The 23,669-nt window shown below is 56.4% G+C and overlaps 1 protein-coding gene across 3 annotated transcripts; it reads left to right on the top strand.

Annotated features, from left to right (window-relative positions):
* Positions 1–5,215: 5,215 nt before the first annotated feature.
* Positions 5,216–23,241, top strand: TBKBP1 (TBK1 binding protein 1). Of its 3 annotated transcripts, none has more exons than XM_039476742.1 (10): positions 5,216–5,360; positions 7,246–7,504; positions 7,884–8,006; positions 8,264–8,368; positions 9,738–9,918; positions 10,467–10,642; positions 10,783–10,844; positions 19,593–19,711; positions 19,925–20,655; positions 21,678–23,241. In XM_039476742.1, exons 2-10 carry the CDS (start codon positions 7,280–7,282, stop codon positions 21,804–21,806), a joined length of 1,851 nt encoding a protein of 616 aa, XP_039332676.1. In that variant the 5' UTR covers positions 5,216–5,360; positions 7,246–7,279; the 3' UTR covers positions 21,807–23,241. The 3 variants fall into 3 exon arrangements, with proteins under 3 accessions (XP_039332676.1, XP_074244757.1, XP_039332677.1); XM_074388656.1 differs by lacking the exon at positions 5,216–5,360 and adding an exon at positions 5,373–6,669; XM_039476743.2 differs by lacking the exon at positions 5,216–5,360 and adding an exon at positions 5,373–6,855.
* Positions 23,242–23,669: the final 428 nt, after the last annotated feature.

Genomic DNA, 23,669 nt, shown 5'->3' with positions numbered 1-23,669 from the left:
TCGAGACCAACCTGGTCAACATGGTGAAACCCCGTCTCTACTAAAAATACAAAAAATTAGCTGGGCATGGTGGCACGTGCCTGTAATCCCAGCTACTCAGGATGCTGAGGCAGGAGAATTCCCTGAACCCAGGAGGCGGAGGTTGCGGTGAGCCGAGATCGTGCCATTGCACTCCAGCCTGGGTAACAAGAGCGAAACTCCGTCTCAAAAAAAAAACAAAAAACAAAAAACAAAACAAAACAAAACAAAATTAGCCAGGGGAGGCTGAGGCAGAAGAATCGCTTGAACCTGGGAGGTGGAGGTTGCAGTGAGCTGAGATCACACCACTGCACTACAGCCGGGGTGATAGAGCGAGACTCTGTCTCAAAAAACAAACAAACAAAAAATAGCCAGGTGTGGTGAGAGGATGAGGCAGGAGAATCACCTGGGCCCAGGTGATCAAGTATGTAATAAGCTGTGACTGCACTACTGACTGCGCTTACCAAACAACCATTTACGTGTCAGACAGTGTCTAAGACAACATTGGGGATTTAGCAGTGAACTAAGCAAAGTTTTCCTATACAGCTCACATTCTAATGGATAATACTTAGTCAATATTCAATAATTCAATATAATTTTTTACCTTTTAAATTTTTATTTTTATTTTTTTCAATTTTTTTTTTTTTTTTTTTTTTTGAGACAGTTTCCCTCTTGTTACCCAGGCTGGAGTGCAATGGCGCGATCTCAGCTCACCACAACCTCCGCCTCCTGGGTTCAGGCAATTCTCCTGCCTCAGCATCCTGAGTAGCTGGAATTACAGGCACACACCACCATGCCCAGCTAATTTTTTTGTATTTTTAGTAGAGACGGGGTTTCACCATGTTGACCAGGATGGTCTCGATCTCTTGACCTCGTGATCCACCCGCCTCGGCCTCCCAAAGTGCTGGGATTACAGGCTTGAGCCACCGCGCCCGGCCTCAATACAATTTTTTTTAAAAAATTCTGTTTAGAAGATAGAAATGAACATGGTTGTGGAGCAAAATGAAGCACATATGAAGTTATAAACAAAAAACATTCTATTCCCTCCCAAACCCTGCTAATTCAGTTAGAGGCTCTGCATTACCTCCACAGGAATTTGGAGACTTGCTGAAGGAATGTCTTTCTACCACTGCCCTAACCTCCAATCTGATGGAAGCCCTGCAGCTACAGTGGGAGTCCTGGGATGCTTACACAGTGAATGGCTCATTTTCTAGGGTCTGGAACTGGAGGGTGAAGATGGCACCAAGCTCCTGCATTGTCACATGGGGCTAATCAATTTTCCTGCCCGCCAGGTTCCATTTGTGTTATCTGGGTTTTATTTTGATTCAGCCTCACTACTGGCTGCTAATGTCACTTCCCCCTACTTGTTTCAGGTAAGAAGGGGACAGAAAAGACAAAGTCTTTCTCCAGAGCAAGAGTCATGGGAATGGGAGAGTCTCTCCCTGGTGGTTTCCAAGGAAGAAACACTGGCAGGGCCAGCTCTAGGGGCTGGCATTTGAACTGTCTCTCCTACCATAATAACTGGAGGCAGATCCTCTGTTACCACACCTGTGACGGCCGTTTAGAAATGTTTTATAACTCATGCGTGACTACGGTCCACAACTTTCCCCACTCTTCCCCCCTTGGCTCCTGCCTCGCTTCCCCTTTTACCATACCTCCTATTACTGTCTCCACCACAGTGAGCCCTGCTAATATGAGGGGCTCTTAGAAAAGATGCAGACCAATGTTCAGCTTTCTCAGATGAGGAAACAGGTCTAGAGAAGTGAAGTAGCTAGTCCTAAGTCACACTGCCTCATTTATTTATTAATTCAACAAAGAACATACTTTCTTACTCTTTTAAGATTTAGCTTAGCCAGACATGGTGGCTCATGCCTGTAATCCCAGCATTTTGGGAGGCCAAGGCAGGTGGATGGCTTGAGCCCAGGAGTTTGAGAACAGCTTGAACAACATGAAGAAACACCATCTCTAAAAAAATACAAAAATTAGCTGGGCATGGTGGTGTGCACCTGTAGTCCCAGCTGAGATGCAAGCCACCACGCCTGGAGGCTGAGGTGGGAGGATCACCTGAGCCCAGGAGAGCAAGGCTGCAGTGAACAAAATCGCACCACCGCACTCCAGCCTGGGTGCCAGAGCGAGACCCTGGCTTAAAAAAAAAAAAAATTGCCGGGCGCGGTGGCTCAAGCCTGTAATCCCAGCACTTTGGGAGGCTGAGGCGGGTGGATCACGAGGTCAAGAGATCGAGACCATCCTGGTGAACAAGGTGAAACCCCGTCTCTACTAAAGATACAAAAAATTAGCTGGGCATGGTGGCACATGCCTGTAATCCCAGCTACTCAGGAGGCTGAGGCAGGAGAATTGCCTGAACCCAGGAGGCGGAGGTTGCGGTGAGCCGAGATTGCGCCATTGCACTCCAGCCTGGGCAACAAGAGCGAAACTCCGTCTCAAAAAAAAAAAAAAAAAAAAAAAAAATTAAATCATAAAAGCTCATCAAAGAGACCTTCTCTGAATCCTGTGAAGCAGATCCCACCTTCCCATTCTTCTCTAGTGCTGCGCCCCTTGGTGTTTCTTCTTCTTTACCACAATTTCTTTTTTCTTTTTTGAGACGGAGTTTCGCTCTTGTTCCCCAGGCTGGAGTGCAATGGTGCGATCTCGGCTCACCGGAACCTCCGCCTCCTGGGTTCAGGCAATTCTCCTGCCTCAGCCTCCCGAGTAGCTGGGATTACAGGCACGCACTCTTTTTTCTTTTTTGAAATGGAGTTTCACTCGTTGCCCAGGCTGAAGTGCAATGGTGTGATCTCGGCTCACTGCAGCCTCCACCTCCCGGGTTCAAGTGATTTTCCTGCCTCAGCCTCCCAAGTAGCTGCGATTACAGGGACCCACAACCACACACCAACTAATTTTTGTTGTTTTAGTAGAGACAGGGTTTCACCACATTGGTCAGGCTGGTCTGGAACTCCTGACCTCAGGTGATCCGCCTGCATCAGCCCCCTCAAAGTGCTGGGATTACAGGCATGAGCCACTGCGCCTGGCCCTTTATCTCAATTTTCAGTGGTTTTACTTACTCATCTTTTTATTTTTCTGACTTCTCTACCATACTGCAAGCTCCACGAGAGCAAGAGACATGTACACCTGTTAGAAACATGTTCAGTACTGTATTCTCAGCACCCAGCACATAATAGGTATTCAAAAAATCTTTGCTGAATAAATATATAATGAGCAGGTACCAACCCTCAGGGCACCTGAGGATACAAGGATGGATGGGATATAATCCCTGCCCTCAGAACTGCCTGGTATGAGCAGCAGAACTAGAAACAGAGAATGCAATGAAATCAGGTCCAGATTGGATGAGGGGGAGGATTTTAGGGCACCTAAACCAGGCCTAATCTCTGTTGGACTTTTGCCACCAACCACTAGAACCAAGGACAGAACCATTTGACTGCACCCTGACAGGTGACTCAATTAGGCCCTGAGCATCCGAGCAGCACCAGGGGCATCCCAGAGAGTGTGTGCTCAGAGGGTCCTGGGACCCACTGCCATCTTCCAGTGAGAGAGGGCTTGCCAGTTGGTCTCATGGGTCCTGTTTGTGGCCAAGTCCATGGTCACCGAGGGTCCCAGAGACAACCCCATACCTCCTGGCCTAGCCTCCAATCTTTTGCCTGGTCCCTTGCTTCAGAAGAGATCTTGGGGAGTATTAGGGAAAGGAACATCTGCCTAGCCCTTGGGATTAGTGGGGTGACAGACGTCCCTGCTGGTTTGCCTTCATATCTAGAGGGTAGATGGGATCCCTCACGGCTCAGAGAAAGCTAGTTTCTCAGAGAGCAAGTGGCTAACCTGCCTTCCTGTTCTGGACTACAAAAGTGAGCTGGTGCTGGCAGGAAAGACTGAAAGGGAACCCATCAGGAGGAGGAGGAAGGAAGCCAGTGAGAATCCCCTTCTATGAAGAGAAGGAGTATAGAGTTCTGGCTGGCTCTCCTGGTAGAAGCAGCTCACCTCTCAGTCCAACCTTCTCCCAGCAGTGAGGAAAAATGGCAGCTGCCGCTTCCCAAAGCTCACAGAGAGCAAGAAACCTTTTTCTTTCATCCTTCCCCTTGGAGAGTCCCACCCTCCTACCTCAGGATCCAAAAAGGTAGGCTCAGGTTCCCAGCAACCGTCGCAGCTGAAGGCTGAATCTGCCAAAAGCCCCTGCTCCGATTATCCCCTGCTTCCAGGGTTTGCCCCGCTGTCCACAGAGGATGCTCTTTAGCCAGAGTCCTCCAGGGTTCTCCTGATCATTCCCTACCTGCAGCTAGGCTGACTATGCCTCTGTCCACATTGTTTAACCCACCAGGGAATACTCAAAATGGCTCGTTAACACTTCCTGAGCATTCGCAGGCCGCATTTGGTTCTGATCGCCATTCTTCCTCCATGAGAGTCCTTAGGTGGGGCAAGATCTCCAAATTAGAAAGGTTAAAGTAACTTGCCCAAGGTCACACAGCAGGAAAGTGGCAAAAAAACTTGTTTCTCTTGCCTAACAGTTTGGCAGGTGCTCAAATAATCTTTGTAGATAGGGTGAAATCTGTTGTTTCTTCATTGCCTTGACCTGTGGGTACTTGTGGGTGGCCGGGAAGTGGTGTGCGGGGAGGAAGATTGCTGTCCTTTGAATCTTTGACTTCCTTAGTTCACTCTTACTTCCATAGAAGTTACAGCATTAATCTCTCTGCACCCTGTGTTCAATGTATTTATCACAGCAATGTCCCCTTTTCCAAGAGCAATGAAGAGTAGGTCTAATGATTTCCTTCTCAAAAGCGCAAAGACCAAAAAAAAAAAAAAAAGACTCTAAATAAACAGCCGCACTTCCTCCCCAAATATACAGCCCTGAACTAAACAACCCAAACAATCAAAGCACCAGCGGAGCCCCTGCACTGACCGCAGACGCCCCTAACACACGCCACCACGCCACACTGCGCCGGGAGGCGTCGGGGAGGGGGCGCCAGCGCGGGCAGCGGCCGCCGCAGGGAGCCCGGTGGGCTCCCGGCGCACTGCCAGAGGAGATGCATTGTGGGGGCCGCCGCCCCTTGCCACGTGGTGGTGGCAGCGGCGGGGTCCGGGGCGCCTTCCCAGCTGGAGAAAGCCGGAGCAGCCGGGGAGGAGGAGGCGGAGGAGGCGGCGGCGGCGGAGGAGGAGCGGGGCGGGCGGGAGGGAGGGGGTTGGGGGGAGGGGTGGGGGGTGGGGAGAGACCCGGCGGCGGCGACAGGGCGAGGAGCAGAGCGCGGTGCCAGGGGGGTGGGGGCACTGGTGCCCGTTTGGGGAGGGAGCAGGCGGAGGGGGTAAGCTGCGATTACAAGCAGGAACCGGCAGCAGCTGTGAGTCCCCGGCTGAGGCTAGGACGGGGGGAGGGGAGCGGCGACCGGGCTCGGCCCCGGGGGTCGCGGGGTGGGCAGGAGGAGACGGCGGGAGGGCGACGTGCAGCGCAAGGGATGGCTGGGAGGGGAAGGGTCCGGCGTCGGCCGACCGCATCCCCTCCCGTCCTCCGCCGCCGCCGCTCCTCAGGCCGCGCCGCCCCCGGAGCCCCTTCCCCGGCTCCGGGAGGGTGTCCGGGGGCCCCGGCCTCGGTCGGCTGTGGGGGAAGGGGCTGCGTGGTCTCGGCCGCCGAGAGGGGAGGGGCGACAATTTCTGTCGGCCGCGCGAAAGGGGTTTAAAGGGCGGCTCTTAAAGGGGCCGCAGTAGGGGCCTGGGCCGACCCAGGCACTCACCCCTTCCCCAGCCGCCTTCCTTTGCGCTCAGTCGGGCGCTGGGCCCGGAGAGAAATGCGGAGGAGGGAGGCACTGGTGGAAGGGCCCCGGGAACAGAGCCCCGCTAGCGGGGTGGGCGCAGCGGGGTGGGCGGGGGTCTGGGGGGTGTGGTGAGCGCTGGCGCGCGGAGCTGGGGGAGGGGATGGCATGGAAAGGAGAGGGTTAAAGGTGGGGCCGGCCCTACAAACGCGCGCACACACTCCTTACTCAGACCCAGTCACACGCGTTTCCCTGGCACTTAGATGGGGCTGTGGGTGGTGGGGGGGCGGATTGGATCAGAGCCTGCGCCGGAGCCCTTTGCACCCCAAGCTCCTGCAGCCGGGCCTGGGGGCCCCCGCTGTCTGAACTCACAGCTCCCCGCTGAGCCCCCTCTCCGGGGCGCACACACGCTCCAGCGCGCGCACACACCTCGGACAGTCCCCTCGCGTCTCACGTGACACGCGGCCCGAACGTGCCACCCTGCCCACGCGCTCACGCACGCGTGCACACACACCAGCCTCCCGGCCGCTGTCCCACTCCGTCCCGACGCCCCTGCGCCCCCGAAGGCACTCATTGACTGACACACCTACACTCATTCACAGACGCACACTCCCCCCCTTCCGCCAACCCCAGACATACATTCATAACCAGGCCTGCAAGAAGTACACACGCACCCCCTCACTGCCTACTCCTGCTTTCGGGAGGCTGAGTCATTCCTGCCCCCTCGTAGGTTTCCCTATTTTCTGGCGCGCGAGCACCCTCAGACCGCCTTAGGAATTCGTTTGCGTCCCCCTCCACCTGGGCCCCCTTCTACAGTTTGCGCCCCGTGACACTTAACCAAGGACTTCCTGTGGGTCCCAGGTCAGGGGCCAAGGGATCCTGGACGGCTGCCACAGCCCTGGTGCGCCCGGGGGAGGCGCTTCCTTTTCCTGAACTCTGGGATCCTGCGGGCGGAAGCGGGGAAGTTGGGCGGGGGTGCAGCAGAGGGCGTGCGGACTGTGGAGCAGCCGACCCTCGCGCAGCTCTGGGCCTTCCTTGGGGAGGAGCTGGGGTGCCAGAGGCCCGGGCTGAGGAGCTGGGCGGTGAGGTATTTGGGGAAGTGAGGCCTGGGGTGGAGAAGCGCTGAGGACCGGGCCGGCCCGGCTGGGAAGGCAGCCCTCTTCCAGCCACAGGTCTCCCTGGGTTCTGGCAGGAGCCTGTCCGTGCTGCCGGCCTGATTTACTTGTCTCTACTTGTCAACACCCTGGCAGCGGGGTCTTCACCCGTTTCAGCCCCTTTTCCCTAAGGCGGCAGAGAGGATGGGGCTGAGGAGTCTGGGAAGGGGCCATGGCAGTCCCCGCTGAGCTCTGTCTGAGTAGGAAGCTTCTGGTGATGGGTTGCATCTCAGCCAGACCAGGGTGTGCGGAGCTAGGGAGAGGGGTACCAGGGGTAAGCCCTAGACAGACGGCCCTGCCCACGGTTGCTCCTTTTCTCCCAGGAGGCCCCGTGTGGGCCGGGGCCCGGTGGTCACCATGGAGTCCATGTTCGAGGACGACATCAGCATCCTGACGCAGGAGGCCCTGGGGCCCAGCGAGGTGTGGCTGGACGGTCCCGAAGATCCCTCTCTCGGGGGCGACATGTGCTCCGCTTCCCACTTTGCCCTCATCACTGCTTATGGAGACATCAAGGAACGGCTGGGGGGCCTGGAGAGGGAGAACGCCACCCTCCGCCGCCGCCTCAAAGTCTACGAGATCAAGGTCAGAACCCGGAGGGGCGGGCACCTGGTAGAGTGTGTGGGGTGGGGAGGGGGACTGGAAATCTGGCAGATCCCAGGGATCTGAAAGAGAGGTCATGGTGCAGACTCTTAGGAACTTGAGGGTCTCCCATGAGAGGTGTGGCTGTTCTGGATGGGGACTTGGCCCTGTCGGCTTCGGCTTCAGAAGGGCTGGATCTGGGATCTAAAACAGATCTGGTTGGTGGAGATGCCTGCGGGTCCATGGGAATTGGGATCCGACTATCGAAGTAGAAGGAGGGTCAAGGGTCTGAGGCAGGTTGTGGAGTTGGGGGTCACAGCCAGGCTGAGGCCTGGGCTGGGCACCTGGGAACATGTTCTCCTGAAGCCCTACCCCACTGTAGTATCCACTGATCAGTGACTTTGGAGAGGAGCCCGGCTTTTCTCTGTATGAAATCAAGGATGGCTCCCTGCTGGAGGTGGAAAAGGTCAGCCTGCAGCAAAGGCTCAACCAGTTCCAGCATGAGGTGAGCCTCCCAGGCTGTGCGCACCCCCTGAGCATCTTGCTCTTGTCTGTTTCTGATACCCTTTTCTCCACACCCCTCCGGGATCTGGCCTCTGCCCCTTTGATGAGAGATGGCCAGGTCCTCCCTAAGGCCAGCTGCAGCTCCTCCTGCACCTCCATAGGGTGCTGGGGGTGGGGGTGGGGAGGTACGGGGAGCTCCCCAGCCCCAAGTCCAGTGTGGGACTGACCCTGCGGCGGGCCCCTCTGGACCCCATCCAGTTACAGAAGAACAAGGAGCAGGAAGAACAGCTTGGAGAGATGATCCAGGCCTACGAGAAACTCTGCGTGGAGAAGAGCGACTTGGAGACGGAGCTGGGGGAGATGGTGAGGCCTGGGGAGCTGGGGGTGCTTGAGGATGTGTAACTGGTTGTGTGTGTGCGTGTAGTTCTGTGCGTGAGCATTCTAGGCTGTGACAGTATGCCACCCCGTGTGTCACACACCGCTTATGTGTGCCCTGCTTGTGTTCAAGTGTATCTGTGAGTGCCCACCTCTTTGGCCTCGTGAGGGAGACTGTGTGTGCTATCCATGTTGCAGTGACTGTGCACATCCTGGCCATGCAGTGGCCCATGGGAACCTCTGTCTCTGTATGTTTGGCTCTCACACTGGGGTGACCCTCTGCCTGTGAGCACTGCCCCGGGGAGGGTGTGAGGGTGAGGGTAGAGGTGACCAGGAGTGTGTACTACAAGGATGGGCCTGACCTTGGGTGTGATTCTGAGTCAGGGTGTGGCTGTGCCCGTGAACAGGTCAAAATCAGGAGACAGGCCAGGTACTGTGGCTCATGCTTGTAATCTCAGCACTTTGGGAGGTCAGAGAGTTTGAGACCAGCCTGGGCAACATGGCAAAACCCCATTTCTACCAAAAATACAAATAAGAAATTAGCCAGGTGTGGTGGTGCACGCCTGTGGTCCCAGCTACTCAGGGGCTGAGGTGGGAGGATCACTTTAGCCCAGGAGATCAAAGCTCTCGTGAGCTAAGATGGAGCCACTGCCTTCCAGCCTGGGTGATAGAGCCAGACCCTGTCTCAAAAAAAAAAAAAAAAAAAAAAAAAAAAGATTCTGGAGACATGGTCTCAGCCAACCCCAAGCTATGATTTCAGAAGTTACTTAGCCTCTCAGATGAGTAAAAAAAAAAAAAAAAAAAAAAAAGTTACTTAGCCTCCATCCCTCCTCTGAAAAGTGCAGCAAATAATCACACCCTGGCCAGGCTGTGGTAAGGGTGATGGGGCATTCATGTATAGATGCTTTGCCTTCATAATCACAAATATTCATGTGGCACTCAGGGTGTGCCAGGCACTGTTCTTTTCACCTGGTTCCATGAACTCATTTTAATTCTCAAAACGACCCTAAGAGGTGAGTGTGGGACTGCTATCCCCATTTTGTGGATGAGGTGAGTGAAACCCAGAAGTTCCTGTCACGTATGCAAATAGAAGTTCTGATGCTCCCGAAGGGGGTTGGCCTCCGAACAGGTGGCTGAGTGTTCTTTTAAGTGTCTCTGTGTGTTAATGACAGAGTGGAGGCTTTAACTTGACCTCACCAGGGGCAACAGCCTGCAAGAGCTGCATTTCGGTGGCTGAAAGATGAGACTTCAAACTCCAGGTCACTTGGAGAGTGGCCTTGGGATGTGTGACCTGGGGCCTCTCCAGACATGGGGAGGTCCTGGGCCTGTGCAGACCCTCACTTGTCTTCCTCTTCAGAGGGCCCTGGTGGAGACGCACCTGCGCCAGATCTGTGGTTTGGAGCAGCAGCTGCGGCAACAGCAAGGCCTCCGGGATGCAGCCTTCTCCAACCTGAGCCCGCCGGCAGCCCCCACCCCGCCCTGTGCTGATCTGGACCTGCACTACCTGGCACTGAGAGGTGGATCTGGCTTGAGTCATGGTGAGATCTCAGTGACCCCGACTTAACCTCCTAGTCCCCAGCCCCTATTTCAACATTACTAGACATCTCCTGCTTACTAATCATCCCATTTGTAATACAGTCTCTATCTCCATAATCTCCCCATCGTCCCTTCCGCACTGTCCCCTTACCTCACCCACTGTTACCCTAATCTCTCCCCTTCTAGTTTGGGCATTCCTGATCATCTCATTGCAATTCCTGTGCCTGCCAGCAGAGGGCACCTCCACCCAGAGTCCCCCCACTGCCTGTCTCTGGCTGTGACTAGGAGAGACCCCTGAAGATGCTCTAGACTTGAGCCTGGCCAGTAAGGCCTTGAGGAGCCTGTCTTATTTTTTTTCTGGCCTCCAGGAAGATTAGAAATGTGGCTCAGCCCATCTTTTCTCACTGCCCTTGTCTGGGTCACCTTCCTTGGCTAGCTGTCCTGGCGTCTCTCTTGGAACCCCCATGCTGCATCCTCCCCTGGTTCACTCTGTGCTCTGGGAGCTGGAGGAGGCAGCCAAGCCCACCCGATGTGTCCTCTTCCCCAACAGCAGGCTGGCCGAGCTCCACGCCCAGTGTGAGTGACCTGGAGCGGCGGCGGCTAGAAGAGGCTCTGGAGGCCGCGCAGGGAGAGGCCCGGGGGGCTCAGCTCCGGGAGGAGCAGCTCCAGGCTGAATGCGAGCGACTGCAGGGGGAGCTGAAGCAGCTGCAGGAGACTCGAGCCCAGGTAAATGCAGGGGCCTGGAATAACCTTTGGAGGTCCAGGGCTGGGCCTTCCCCACTGTGTGCAGACTGGCCCAGCGAACAGTAGAGAAGGGCCCTGGCAAGGGTGAGCTTGGGCTCTGACCTCTCCATCTTATTCCTTAGGATCTGGCCTCCAACCAGTCGGAGCGGGACATGGCATGGGTGAAAAGAGTTGGGGATGATCAGTAAGTCACATCGGTAACCCTAACCCTGGTCCCCCTAGGTTTGCCTTTTGTCCCTCTGTATTGTTTGGGAGACCTCTTCTCCCAGCCCTCAGGAGTGTGCTGTCTGGGCTGCTGTAGCTCTGCAGTCTTCATAGGAAAGAAGTGGGGTTCTTTTTTTTTTTTTTCCTGAGAGGGAGTTTCACTCTTGTCACCCAGCCTGGAGTGCAGTGGTGTGATCTGCAACCTTTGCCTCCCAGGTTCAAGGGATTCACCTGCCTCAGCCTCCTGAGTAGCGGGGATTACAGGCATGCACCACGCCCAGCTAATTTTGTATTTTTAGTAGAGACGGGGTTTCTCCATGTTGGTCAGGCTGGTCTCGAACTCCTGGGAGTTGGGGTTCTTGAGTGATTGGGATCTTTTCTTTCTTTCTTTCTTTCTTTTTTCAGACGGAGTTTCGCTCTTGTTACCCAGGCTGGAGTGCAATGGCACAATCTCGGCTCACTGCAACCTCCGCCTCCTGGGTTCAGGCAATTCTCCTGCCTCAGCCTCCTGAGTAGCTGGGATTACAGGCATGCGCCACCATGCCCAGCTAATTTTTTTGTATTTTTAGTAGAGACGGGGTTTCACCATGTTGACCAGGATGGTCTCGATCTCTTGACCTCGTGATCCACCCGCCTCAGCCTCCCAAAGTGCTGGGATTACAGGCTTGAGCCACCACGCCCGGCCTTTCTTTTTTTTTAAATTTTCTTTTTCTTTTCTTTCTTTCTAAAGAAGAAGAGTGATTGGGATCTTTTCTTTCCTCTGGGGCCTGAGCCCATCTCTTCGGGAGATGCCAGGGCTAAGTGACACTGGGCTGCTTTGCTGCTGTGTGTGTCCCCTACTGAGCTTTGGGCCTCCATAGGGCCCCATTTTCTATTCCAGTGACAAAGCCTAGCCAGTTGGGTTCATCCTCCCCTCCTTAGTGAGGAAGAGGGAGTTTGTGTCTCTTGGGATTTGTTGGGCCTTGTCTGCTGGTCTTGGGAGAGACGTGAGGCTGAGAGACAGGAGAGGCTTCCATGGGTTCACACAGCCGTGGGGTGGGGAGTTAGAATCTGCTCTGCTGGGGTGCTCCCTGGAATCCTACCAATAAAGGGGTAGCAGGGAGTTGCAAGGGAGCTGTGTCGGTGGGGAGCCCAGCTGTGGGGCCTCCAGGGGGCACTGGGCAGCAAGGGAGGGGTGAGCGGCCGCCTGGCAACAGTGAAGCCTGGTGCCTTTCACATCCGCACTGAACTCACCCTCTCCCACTTTCTGAGAAATAGAGCTCAAATCTCTTTCCGCCTAAGTCCTCTCCCCTAAGATGATCTGTGTGGCACAGACTCCCTACTCTAATGGGAGGGGAAGACTGAGGCCCAGAGAGGGTCAGGAACTAACCCTCCACTGCACAGCAGCATACCCAGCTCTGGGGCTCCAGAGGTCTCCTGCTCAGCAGGCTTCTTCCTCATCCTCCTCCCAACCTCTGGCCAAGTGGGGCTACCCCTCTCCTACCTCCCCACCTTAGGGTGAAGGCCTGGGTGGAGCTGTGATAGCTGGGGAGGTGGTGAGAACCCAGTTTGTGGGACTAGTGGGTGGGACTCCTCAGCTAGGCCTTAGTGGAGAGGGTCCACCCTAGCTTGTGGCTGGGGTTTGGGCCCATCGTAGCCGTGTACCCAGACCTGGAACACACACACACCCCACACACACGTTCTTGAATCCTAGCTTGCCCTGGAAGTCATGCTGTAGGGCCCTTTATGGGTCGCTTAGCCCAGTCCCTTCTTATCAGGCCAGCAGTTAAGCTCCCCAAGTTTGTAGACCTCCAAGGGAGGACATTCTGGTGGGGCTGGAGTCTGGCTCTTCAGGCTTTGCATCCCAGGGGCCTTTCTTTACTGACTTGACTCTACTTCTCTGGATCCCAAGCTTCCCTCATGGGCTCAGCGACCAGTTATTGCTGAGAGATGGGGGAGGACGGTGAGGAGGTGGGTAGAGGCAGAGAAGGGGCAGTGGCTCCCCAGGGGCCAGGGTTGTGTTGTGTGAGTGAAAGGAAGCCCACCCCATAGGGGGCTAGGAGGCCACATCATCCACGCTGCCCATTCTGGCCAGCGCGGCCCCTTCCCTCCCTCCCGCAAGGCACTTGCCCTCCTCGGGCCCTTTGGCTGGAGGGAACTAGACTCTGCCTGGGGCCAGCTTTACCAGGGCCGTCTCCTGGCTCCTCCTCGCCTTCGCCTTCGATGTGGTTCAGCTCTGCCACGGCCTCCCAGATCTCTGCATCTGGAGCCGGCCAGGCGCTGTTGCCCAGTCACACGCTTCCTTTCAGTCCGGGCAAGCATCTCTGGATAGTCCTGGTTTGACAAGCGTTAATTCTCAGGAAGTCTTCACTCCCCCAGTAGTTTTATTTTCTTATAAACTCAGCTGCTTTTGGTAATACGCTGCTTCCCGAGGGCTCCCTCCCCTGTCTTCCCCCCCAGGAAGCTCAGTCACTTGCTTTCAGCTCCTCTTCCCCACTAGTGCCCTTCTTCCTTCTGCTTCCACCTGACTTTCCAGGCCGGAGGGAGTTTTACAAGTAGGCTTTTCCGGGAGTGGCGTGAGTGCTTCGGCTGGATGATCCAGGCTGGGGGTGTGATTGGGGTGAGGAGGACCAGGGTGTGAAGGCTGGGGAGGGGACACGCAGTTCCTGAGTCCAGCCCACGCTTAGCTGGGAGTCTTCTGTTATGGCGACAGGTGCCCACCTGTCCTGGTCCGGACACCTCCAGGGCAGCCAGTTTTACTGCAGGAGTCCTCAAGGTTCACCCCCGACCCCCAAATCTCTATTAATTCCCTTCCCTAGGTCCTAGCCCCAGCCTCAGGGTTTCCCAGTCCCTCCCGTCCCAGCCCCTGGCCCACAGGTTCTGGCCATTAATGTTCTCTTGAAAACAGACACCCAGACCAGACAGGGCCAGACCGCTACCCCCCAGGGAGCCCAGCTCCTGGGAGCAGAGCCCAGGGGGACAAACTGCCCTAGAGGAGGAGCCACTGGGGGTCACCCAGAGGCCAAAGGCAGTGATAAGGGAGGTGGTGGGAGCGTAGCCCGCCCTGCTCCTGAGGATGCACAGGGAGGTAAGACCCCTGGGGGCCCCAGCTCAGGTGGCAGGTGCAGCACCCACAGCCCCCTCCTCTCTGGGCCCACTCCCTGGCCTGGGGCTTTTGGAGGGTGTGGCTGTGCTGAGAGGGAGGGGAAATTGCAGGAGGGGGGGCTTCTTGAGGGGAAAGACGTTTCTGAGGGCACAGGGGGTCTGTAACAGGAATGAGGGCCCAGTAAGGGAGGGTGGGCTCATCTGTGCAGGGTCCATCTGGGAGAAGATGGGGACTCAGTATGGGCACTGAGGAGAAAACTTTAGGCCTTTCTTTCTTCCCAACGTTGGGGGCTCAGCACTGCAGCCCGGGCCCTTTTCCGCACTCCCCCCCCCACCCCGCCGCCCCTCTCTCCACCCACAAGCCTCTGCGTGGGCTGCGGTTAGTGGTGGGAAGAAGTGTGAACTCGAGAGAGAGGATGGAAACTCTGCACGGAGGTCAAGGGCAGCACGGGGTGGGTCAGGACGGAAGTCGGAGACCCCCGCATACCCTGAGCGTAGCCTCCTGCCCCAGAACCAGCGGGCCCAGGGCCTCCCCCTTCACGCTTCTCACCCTCCCTACTTCCTTTCTTTCAAGTCTCCTTCGGCCAGGGCACCCTCGGCTGTGCTCACAGGAATTAACCCCTAAGTACTTGCGGCCTCGGGGGCTCCCACAGGCTGGTGAAGGGCTCCAGGTGGGTCTGAGGGGTGCGTGGGCTTTTTCAGCCCCACTCCTTGGTGCTTTGCCTGCCAGCAGGGTGGGGCAGCTGGTGCTGGCACCCTCTCCTTCAATGGGAAATGCCCATCTTCCCTGCTTCTTAAACCAAAGTCACTAGGCTGGTGTCTCCAAAAAGTCTCAAACAAGTTTCCTCCTTTCTCCACCTGTCTCCTGGGCACTCTCCTGATTGATTGATTGATTTTTGTCCATGCCAGACGCTATGCAAGCCTGTGTTTGAATCTACAAAATCTCATTTCATTCTTGCAAACGTGATGTAGGTATTGTTCCCCTTTTACAGATTAGCAAACTGAGGTACAGAGAAGTGAAATAATCTGAGAATTTGAGTAAGTTCAGTGCAGATGCCAAGCGGATGGGGCGATGGCACTTCTGCGTGTGTTTCTGGTTCAGCGTCTTCAGGTGGAAGGCCGTTCTATGAAGGGCTACCGTGTGATTTGTTGACCAAACTGGATCACTTTTGAAAGTGAAAAGGGGCACACTGATAATTATGCTGGGGTGACTAGTGTGACCCAGGACAGTCCTAGGCACACTGGGACCTCTGAGTACCCCGCCTACATGGGAACCCTGGTTTCCAGGCCTACCCCTGAGCTGCTCTGATCAGCCACATCTGGGAAGGTATCTAGACCCGGCCTGTCAGCTCTGGTGGATTCCTGGCAGTGGCTGCCATGAAGAGCCGGACTCTGAGGACCCACCAGTCATACCTGGCCGAGGAGAGTGAAGGGGCTCAAGGCGCTTGAAAGGAAGTGGTGGAGCACTGGGTTGTTGCAAAGCAACTTCCTCCTCCCCGAGGCCCGCAACCTCAAGTCCGCTCCACGGCCCGGTGCCTGTGGTCCCCTCCCCGAGGGTCGGGCGGGAAGACCGACACTGGGTGTGTCTGTAGGTGGTGGAAAGTTTGGTCCCTAAATTCCCCCACAGGGGCGAGGTGGCTGGGGCACCACCTCTACGATGGAAGGGCCCGGGAAGGCTGGATTTCTGTCTCCCTCTCAATTCTGAATCAGATGATGTTTCTGACCACGTGAACAGCTTTAAACCTAACCCTAATCCTAACCCTTTTACTGTTCCCATCCCTGACTCTAACCCGATCCCTAATCCTGACCCTCAACTCTGTCCACAATCTTGGCCATGTGCTACATCAACCCCACCTATAGAATGACGAGTGACCTGCCTCCTTGAATCCTGTCCTCAAGGCCATCCCCAGCTCTAATGACACCGCACTAGCCTGAATTTGGACCCCAAGGCATCCTCACCTGGCTCCAGGGCAGCACCGGGCACTCGAGAGCCCAAATGTCTCACAGCTGGTGTGGGTGGAAAGAGGCTATTTACAGAGGAGGTCGCTTAGGTGGTAGACCTTACTGATCTCAGTTGCTTTAATAGTACAATGAGGATTATCGTCTCCACAAGAGTGTGTGAGATCCCTGAATTATTCGTGGAAAGACTGAATGAAAGGATATGAAGGGTGGAATGATTTGCAGCCCAGGAGGCCCTCCTTCCTGCCAGCTCTGCCATTTGCTCACTGGCTCCTCTGAAGGTGCCAGCTCGGTAGGCTGAGGTGCCAAGAGCCTGTGTTTGACTCTGCTGTGTGCCACTGCCACTCTGTGACCTTGAGCCAGCCTCTTAATCGCTCTGGTCTTCCATTTCCACCTGTATCTAGCACCTTCCTTTCCCTCCCAGAGAAGTGGTGGTGATTCTCAGGGCTTCTAGGCCACTCCCAAGGTCCCCAGCCCCCTCCTCCTCTTCGCCCTCCCCTTCTGCTGCTGCCTTGCCTTTCCTCTCCCCTCCTTCCCAGTTCTTTGGGGGATGGTATAGCACTATCAGTCGCCTGGACTTTGGAGTCTAGAGGGCCAGAGCTCCCATGCCAGCAACTTCATTACTAGTAGGTTTTATGACTTTGGTCAAGTGACTTAACCTCTGTAAGCCTTGGTTTTCTGATCGATAAAAGGAAGGTAACAGTGGCAATGTTGTAGGGTTGTTGTGCAGATGAATAAAGTTCTTAGCAGAGTGCCTGGCCTGGGGCGAGCACTCATACAGATCATTTAATTCTTTTCTCTCTGGGTGCCTCCCAGGTTCTGAAAGACTCTGAACTTTCTCCTGTCATGTAATCAATACAGTGGCATCCAGATGCAGCCATCTGCTGCCATTTACCTGACCCATTCTTCCCAAACAGTCATGATGGCAAAAAAAGTGCTCAGGTGTGGGCCAGGAAGCCAGGAAATGGAATGTGTATTTAGGCGCACGTGTGCAACTCTTAGTTGTATTGTGAAGTCGAGATTTTTTCCCCACTGAATTAGCAGTGTTTTCAGTGAGTCACTGAGGTACTTGGAATCTTCAGCGGCCCAGGCCTTTGCATCTTGAGATGGAGAGAGACACTCAATGAAGGGGGAGGTCCCAAAAGGCCGCAGGGCATCAGGAGGAGGTCAGGTCTTGCGGGGACTTAGCAGTCTTTGTGAAGGTTGCCTGAGGCTCTGGGTGGACAGAACCCACCTGCCCCAGGCCCCAGGTGGCAAAACTGGGAGAGGGGCTGGGCATTCTGGGCCAGGGGCTGCTTCCTTCCATTCTTAGCCACCCTGTCTGTTTCACTGTGAGAAGGATGCCAGGAGCTGGGTGGTAGAAACTGGGGTAGCTCCTGACAAGGGGAGGGAGGCCAGCAGGGGAGTGACAGGGGCCTGGGAAGTGAGTATGGCAGCTGAAATCTTTGAGGCGGGGTGTGAAGATGACGACCTGTATCTGTCACCTGAGATACAGCAGTGAAAGTGGATGAGTAGAGAAGCTGTGGCTATGTGGACAGAGGACCACACTCCATCCGTGCCCTGCCCAGAGCCCTCTCCTGACCCTGCTGCCAAGGGGATAGCATGATCCTGCCCTCCGAAAGCCCCCAGTCTAAGCTCTTGCCCTCAGGTGTCCTCCGGTCTGGAGGGGGAGCCTTCCCTTGGGCTCCCAGCCCCTGATTTGATGTGGGACACACCTGGACTTCCCAGTCTGATGGGGGAGATGCCATTTCTTCCCATAGACCCATAAGCTGAGGGTGAGGGGGCACAGGACACATTTAGCAAAAACGAGGGCTGAGATGTGATGGGATGGAGGCTGCAGGGTCTCAGCAGCAGCTTCTGGGACTCCTTCCCCTCTGCCTGCCCAGCCCTACCCACCATCAGATGGGCGGTGAGGACTCTCCCTCCCTAAGAAGAGGGCTGTCTCTCAGAGACCTGGCCCATTTGCAGTAATTTGGCTTTGGCCCAAATGGGTTAAAAATAGTCTTGTGGGAGGGGCAGTTTCTGCCCCAGGATTAGTAAGAGAGAGCCAGTGAGCGAGAGCAGGGAACCCTGCCTTCTGAAGCCCTAACCTCATGACTTCCCCTCCTCTCCTTTAGGGTTACACACACACACACACACACACACACACACACACACGTTCACTCACCCCTTTCCTCATTCATCAGCCTGGCCTCTCACCTGCCTCCACACTCTCCCATCCACACGTCCATCACTATGGGGTGGGGACAGCATCCTCCAGGCTTTAGAACTGGGCCCTCTTGACCTCTGTGTCCTGAGACAAGACCTCCCCTGGGAGGAGATCCGTCTGGAGTGACACCTGGTATTTCCTTCCAGCGCCAGCTTCCACTCAGTTCCGGAGTCCCTTCTGGAGCTGGAGGTTGGGAGAGCCAAAGAAACCTAAATCTCTGCCTTCAGGGAGATTCAGGGCTCTGTCCACACTTAGAAGAGTGATGAAGGCAGGACCCAGGGGCATGGCAGAGCCTCCCACGAGGTCTGAGAGGGCTCCTGGGGCCATGCAGGCCACAGCAGGAGAAAGCAGAGGGCAGTGGAGTGATGACCTTCTGTGGTTCTGAGTTGTGAGTGACCTAGAGAGAAGGGAAGGGAAAAGGGAGTGAGTGAGGCTCCTTGCCAAGTCTGTTCCAGCTCCATGAGGGTGGGTGCCCAAGATGCCTGAACAGGAAGCAGGGAGGAAGAAAGGGAGGGAGAAAGAAAAATGGAGGGAGAGGCTCAAATGCATCATCCACTTACTGAACACCTGCTGGGTTCCATGCCCTGGACAAGGTGCTGGGAATATAAATACAGTGACGTAATCCTCACCATCAAGGAACTCCCCATAAAGTTCTAGAACAAGGCAGCCTTTGAAAAGTGCCTGGTGTGACTGGCACTCCCTGCAAGTGTGCAGTGAACAGGTCACAAAGATCTCAGTGTGAAGGTCCTGGTGGACTTGTACAGCAAGGTCCTGGAAGGGGCAAGGCTGCACAGAGCCCAGAGGCAGCTCTGAGGTCGAGTCAGGAGCAGTGCACATGGAATGGGGCTGGCTTGGGGTGAAGTTTATCAGTTAGCACCTCCACCAGCCAGGAAACCATCTTCACTTATGGAACCAGCTATTCTATGCAGCAGGGTCCCCAACCTTTTCAAAGGTGAGGACTCTTCTTGGATCCCACTCCCAGTATATAGATTCTACTTGCAACACTTTTAGTATGCACTGCTTGAGAAAATTCACAGTGGCAGAAGCTACTATAAATTCAGTGCAGCTTTTTGATGAATCTGTGTTTTAATTCATCATTACAGCTTTTGCACCGATTAGAAAAACGTTCACACATACTTGTATGAGCTGTGTTCAGACCACCAACAGTGCCTAATGCATGCAGGGATTCAGGGAGCCCTTGGAATCTCTCTGCTCCCTGTCCCTGCACTTAGGCTGAGAACCACTGCCCTAGCCCAGGGAATGGGTCTCAGGATGCAGAGGGAGGCTCCCTGGAAGAGGTGGCTTTTGAGCTGGACCTTAAGGGTAGGAAGGATTTCTGCAGTTGGGATCGGAGGGCCCTGTGGGTGGGAGGTAGCACGGTGGGGCCGGATGCTGGGGCAGAGCCAGTTCTTCCTCCATAGCTGGAGCGGTAGACCCACTGTCCCACTCTTCTTCCCCACTGCCCTCTGACTTCAGGGTGAATTTGGCGCTGGCCTACACGGAGCTGACCGAGGAGCTGGGCCGGCTTCGGGAGTTGAGTTCCCTGCAGGGGAGAATCTTGAGGACTCTATTGCAGGAGCAGGCCCGGAGTGGCGGTGAGATGGGACAGGGCAGGGGGAGGCCGCCGCGGGACCCCGGGAAAGACCGGGTCGCCATGGCAACCATCTGGGTCCTGGGCACCACCCTCTAGTTTCTTTCCTGTGGCCTGGAGTGTGTGGGCATGGGTCGGGGCAAGCCGCCGGCGCCTCAGTTCTGAGGTCTTCTCTCTGCACCTTTGTCCCCCCACCCTGTCCCGGTTTCTCTTGCAGGCCAGAGGCACTCGCCGCTGTCGCAGCGCCACTCCCCGGCCCCCCAGTGCCCCTCCCCCTCCCCGCCTGCCCGAGCGGCGCCCCCGTGCCCCCCGTGCCAGTCCCCCGTGCCTCAGCGCCGCTCTCCCGTGCCCCCATGCCCCTCGCCGCAGCAGCGCCGCTCACCAGCCTCGCCCTCCTGCCCGTCGCCCGTCCCGCAGCGCCGCTCGCCGGTGCCGCCGCCGTGCCAGTCCCCCAGCCCGCAGCGCCGCTCCCCGGTGCCCCCCAGCTGCCCGGCCCCGCAGCCCCGGCCGCCCCCGCCGCCCCCGCCGGGCGAGAGGACGCTGACCGAGCGCGCCTACGCCAAGCCGCCCAGCCACCACGTGAAGGCCGGCTTCCAGAGCCGCCGCAGCTACTCCGAGCTGGTGGAGGGCGCGGCCTACGCGGGCGCCTCCCCACCCTGGCTGCAGGCCGAGGCGGCCACGCTCCCCAAGCCCCGGGCCTACGGCGGCGGCGAGCTCTACGGCCCCGGCAGGCCACTCAGCCCGCGGCGCGCCTTCGAGGGCATCCGGCTGCGCTTCGAGAAGCAGCCGTCGGAGGAGGACGAGTGGGCTGTGCCCACCAGCCCACCCAGCCCAGAGGTGGGCACCATCCGCTGCGCGTCCTTCTGCGCGGGCTTCCCCATCCCGGAGTCGCCCGCCGCCGCCGCCTACGCCCACGCCGAGCACGCGCAGTCCTGGCCATCCATCAACGTGAGTGGGGCACCCGCGTTCCACCCACCCCGGGCCTTGAGAAGACCCCAGAGCCCCACCCTCCATTGGGTGACCCTTTTGGGTGTCAGCACCCAAACTATTCACCCTCCTTGGACCCCTGGCCACAGTCTAGGTCTCTTCACCTCTCTTTCCCTTGGCCTTCTGTTTCCAGAAATTGGGGCCTGCCCCATTAAGATTTCGTTTATTTCCTTGGATAAGGATATGGTCTTTGGAGTGAGAGTCCTGCCTTTGATTCTAAACTCCACTACTTAATAGCTGCAGGACCTCGTGCAAGTTGCTTATCCTCTCTGATCTTCAGTATTCTCATCTGCAAAATGAACGATGATGATAGTATCTGATTATCTTACAGGGTTCTTAAGAAGCAGGCAGTGAGCTTAAAGCAGTTGGCACAGTGCCTGGCTCAAGCATCTGCTATTATATTGGCCATGGTGATGGTGGCTACTGACCATAGCCGGCCGCCAGCCAACAAAGGAACAGGCCTGTTGGTCCAGCTCCCTCCTTCAGGCCTCAGAGCCTGAAGGCTTCCCTTTTCTGTCTGTCCTAGAAGACAGAAGCCTATCTCAGGGCTCTGTCATTTCACAGAAATAATGAGTTCCCTGAATGTCAGAGCCACCCTTTGCAATCTGGAAAGACCAAAATATATTCCAAAGCCAGACAGAAAATTATTTTGGGGTTGTACATTGTTTAGGATTGTCCATTGCTTTGAGTGATCCGGGAGCTGTCTCTTAGTCACTCTGGGGGCATGTCTGGGTCTTGGCTTCCCTCATTACTACAGATGTCCTGGCAAGTGGCTCTCATACCTGCCTCCTGGGGACCCTGTCCCTGGGCAGGGGGGTGGACACTGAGCTGGTGTGGGGGAGGATGGTGCTGAAGAAAGGGTGCTCAGACCGCCCTGCATGCCACAGCCCTCCCTGCCCTGGGTCCTGGGACAGGGCAGGCTGGGATGTGGGGACCATGGGTGGGGACTGAGGATGATAAGTGACTTGCTTCTCTCTCCACAGTTGCTTATGGAGACAGTGGGCTCTGACATCCGAAGCTGTCCCCTCTGCCAGCTGGGTTTCCCTGTCGGGTACCCGGATGATGCCCTCATCAAACACATTGACTCCCACCTGGAGAACAGCAAGATCTAGGGCGCCACCCCCACTCACTGGCTGTTTCTCTGCCCTCTCCTATCACCCCAAACACTCACTTTGAATGCTGCATGAATCTCGTGGGGGGCCCCTGCCCCTTGCGACCCCCAGATACCTCCACTAGCTACCGAGTCAACGTGCGTGCCATCTTCCCTGGTCCAGGCACCACTCAGCTCTGGCTCTTCCTGGGAGGTTAGCCGAGGCTCCCCCCACGCTCCTGGTTTCTGCGTGGGAGGTGGGGACTTGGGCTGGGTTGGGGACAGCATACCCCTCCCAGGCCTCTCCCTCTGCCTGTCTGTTCTTAAACAGAGTTGGATCCAAGAAGGTGTCTAGTGCTTGGGCCTGGAGGAGGGGGAAGGTGTCAGAGGGCTCCAGGAGCTCCTCCACCCCTCCCAAAATGTTCATGTTTCTTAGACCAGGCTCGGTCTGGGGAACACCCACAGGCTGTCTTTGGGGTCCCAGGGCCTGCTCTGTGCACTGACGCCAGTGTCTCCATCCCGTGGCCAGCCTAGGGCTCATGGCATGGGCCCCCATTGGGGGAGGAAGGCATCTTGTTCCTTGCCCTTCCCTGTAGGCCAGCCCTGTCCTCCCTTTCCTGTTCTGCCCACTCTGGCGAAAAGGGACGGGAGGAGCAGAGAGGAGGGATTCTGGAGGACTGGGAAGATCTAGCCAAAAGAGGCTTCTCAGAGAGCCAGGGCCCTGCACCGTGCCCCTATGGCCAGGGGACTGTCTTCCAGCCTCCTAGGCCCATGCCCTCCTTCTGGCGCCTCTGATACTGAGGCACATATCGTCAAGGCAGATGCCCCCTCAACCCTTATTCCACGGAGCCCCTGACACCACAGGTGCCCTGGAGCCCTTGTGGGACTCAGCCTCTGTTAGCTGGGTGGGTGTCATCAGCCCCTGCCTCCCAGGCCAGAACCTGAGAACTGGCCCAGGGTGCTGTGGAGATCAACTTCAAAAGAGCTAACCCCTTCCCATACCCCACCCACCCACCTACATTTCCTCTGTGAAATCTACCTCAGAGTCGTACCCTCAGAAGGACGGGTAAGCAGGAGGCCAGGGGGTCCCCAGGGCTGAGGTGGGGAGCCTCCTATGGCGAAAGCCTACTACCCCACAATGAATCCACCCCCCTCCACTGCGCACCTCTCCCAGGTCTCAGCTCCGGGCGGGGAGCAGTGGCCGCCACTGATAGCGCATGTCCCGCTCTGATCCAACTCTTCCAGGCCCCACCTTCCCGCACCCCTCCCCTCCATAGAACAGGGGAGTGAAGGGGTGTGTTGGGCAGGAAAGGGGCAAAGGACACTTGTCATTGAACCCTGATCGTCCCCAGGGAGGGGAAATGGGGAAGGGGGCCTGGAGAGGAGAGGCGGGGGCCCCTGTGCTCTCTGAACAAGTTGAAAGTCCAAATAAAACTTACCTGTTCCATCTGCGCTCAGTCTGTGCCCTCTATGGCTGGGGGGGAGGGGGTGGGTAGAGCGTTCAGTAGCAGGGGACTGTGACCGTGGGAGGTAGACACTGGGCAAGTAGGGGATACCTGGGGCACCCACATGCAGAGAGGTTCTGGAGACGCAGACATGTAAGTGGTCGCAGATGACTTGTGATGTGGCTCTAATGAAGTGGTCATTAGAACAGATAGAAAGCAGCCACTCAGCCCGAAGCAGGCAGGCCTCTTGAATTTCCCACCCAGTAGGTCTGCCAGTTGAGGTGCTAAAGCCCTTGGGTTTGTTTTCAGTAGCAGTTATGTCTTTATCAAATGATTTTTACACGTCATGAACCAGGCTGGGGCCTCAAAGAGGAAGAACATCGGTGTTCCATGTTCTCATGGAGGGGCTGGGTTCCAGGCTCAGCAGCTGCCGTGGAAGG

Source organism: Saimiri boliviensis, chromosome 17, assembly GCF_048565385.1.
Source record: "Saimiri boliviensis isolate mSaiBol1 chromosome 17, mSaiBol1.pri, whole genome shotgun sequence".
Taxonomy (NCBI): domain Eukaryota; kingdom Metazoa; phylum Chordata; class Mammalia; order Primates; family Cebidae; genus Saimiri; species Saimiri boliviensis.
The sequence above is the reverse complement of the archived record's forward strand: the minus strand, read 5'-3'. Positions and strand labels throughout refer to the sequence as shown.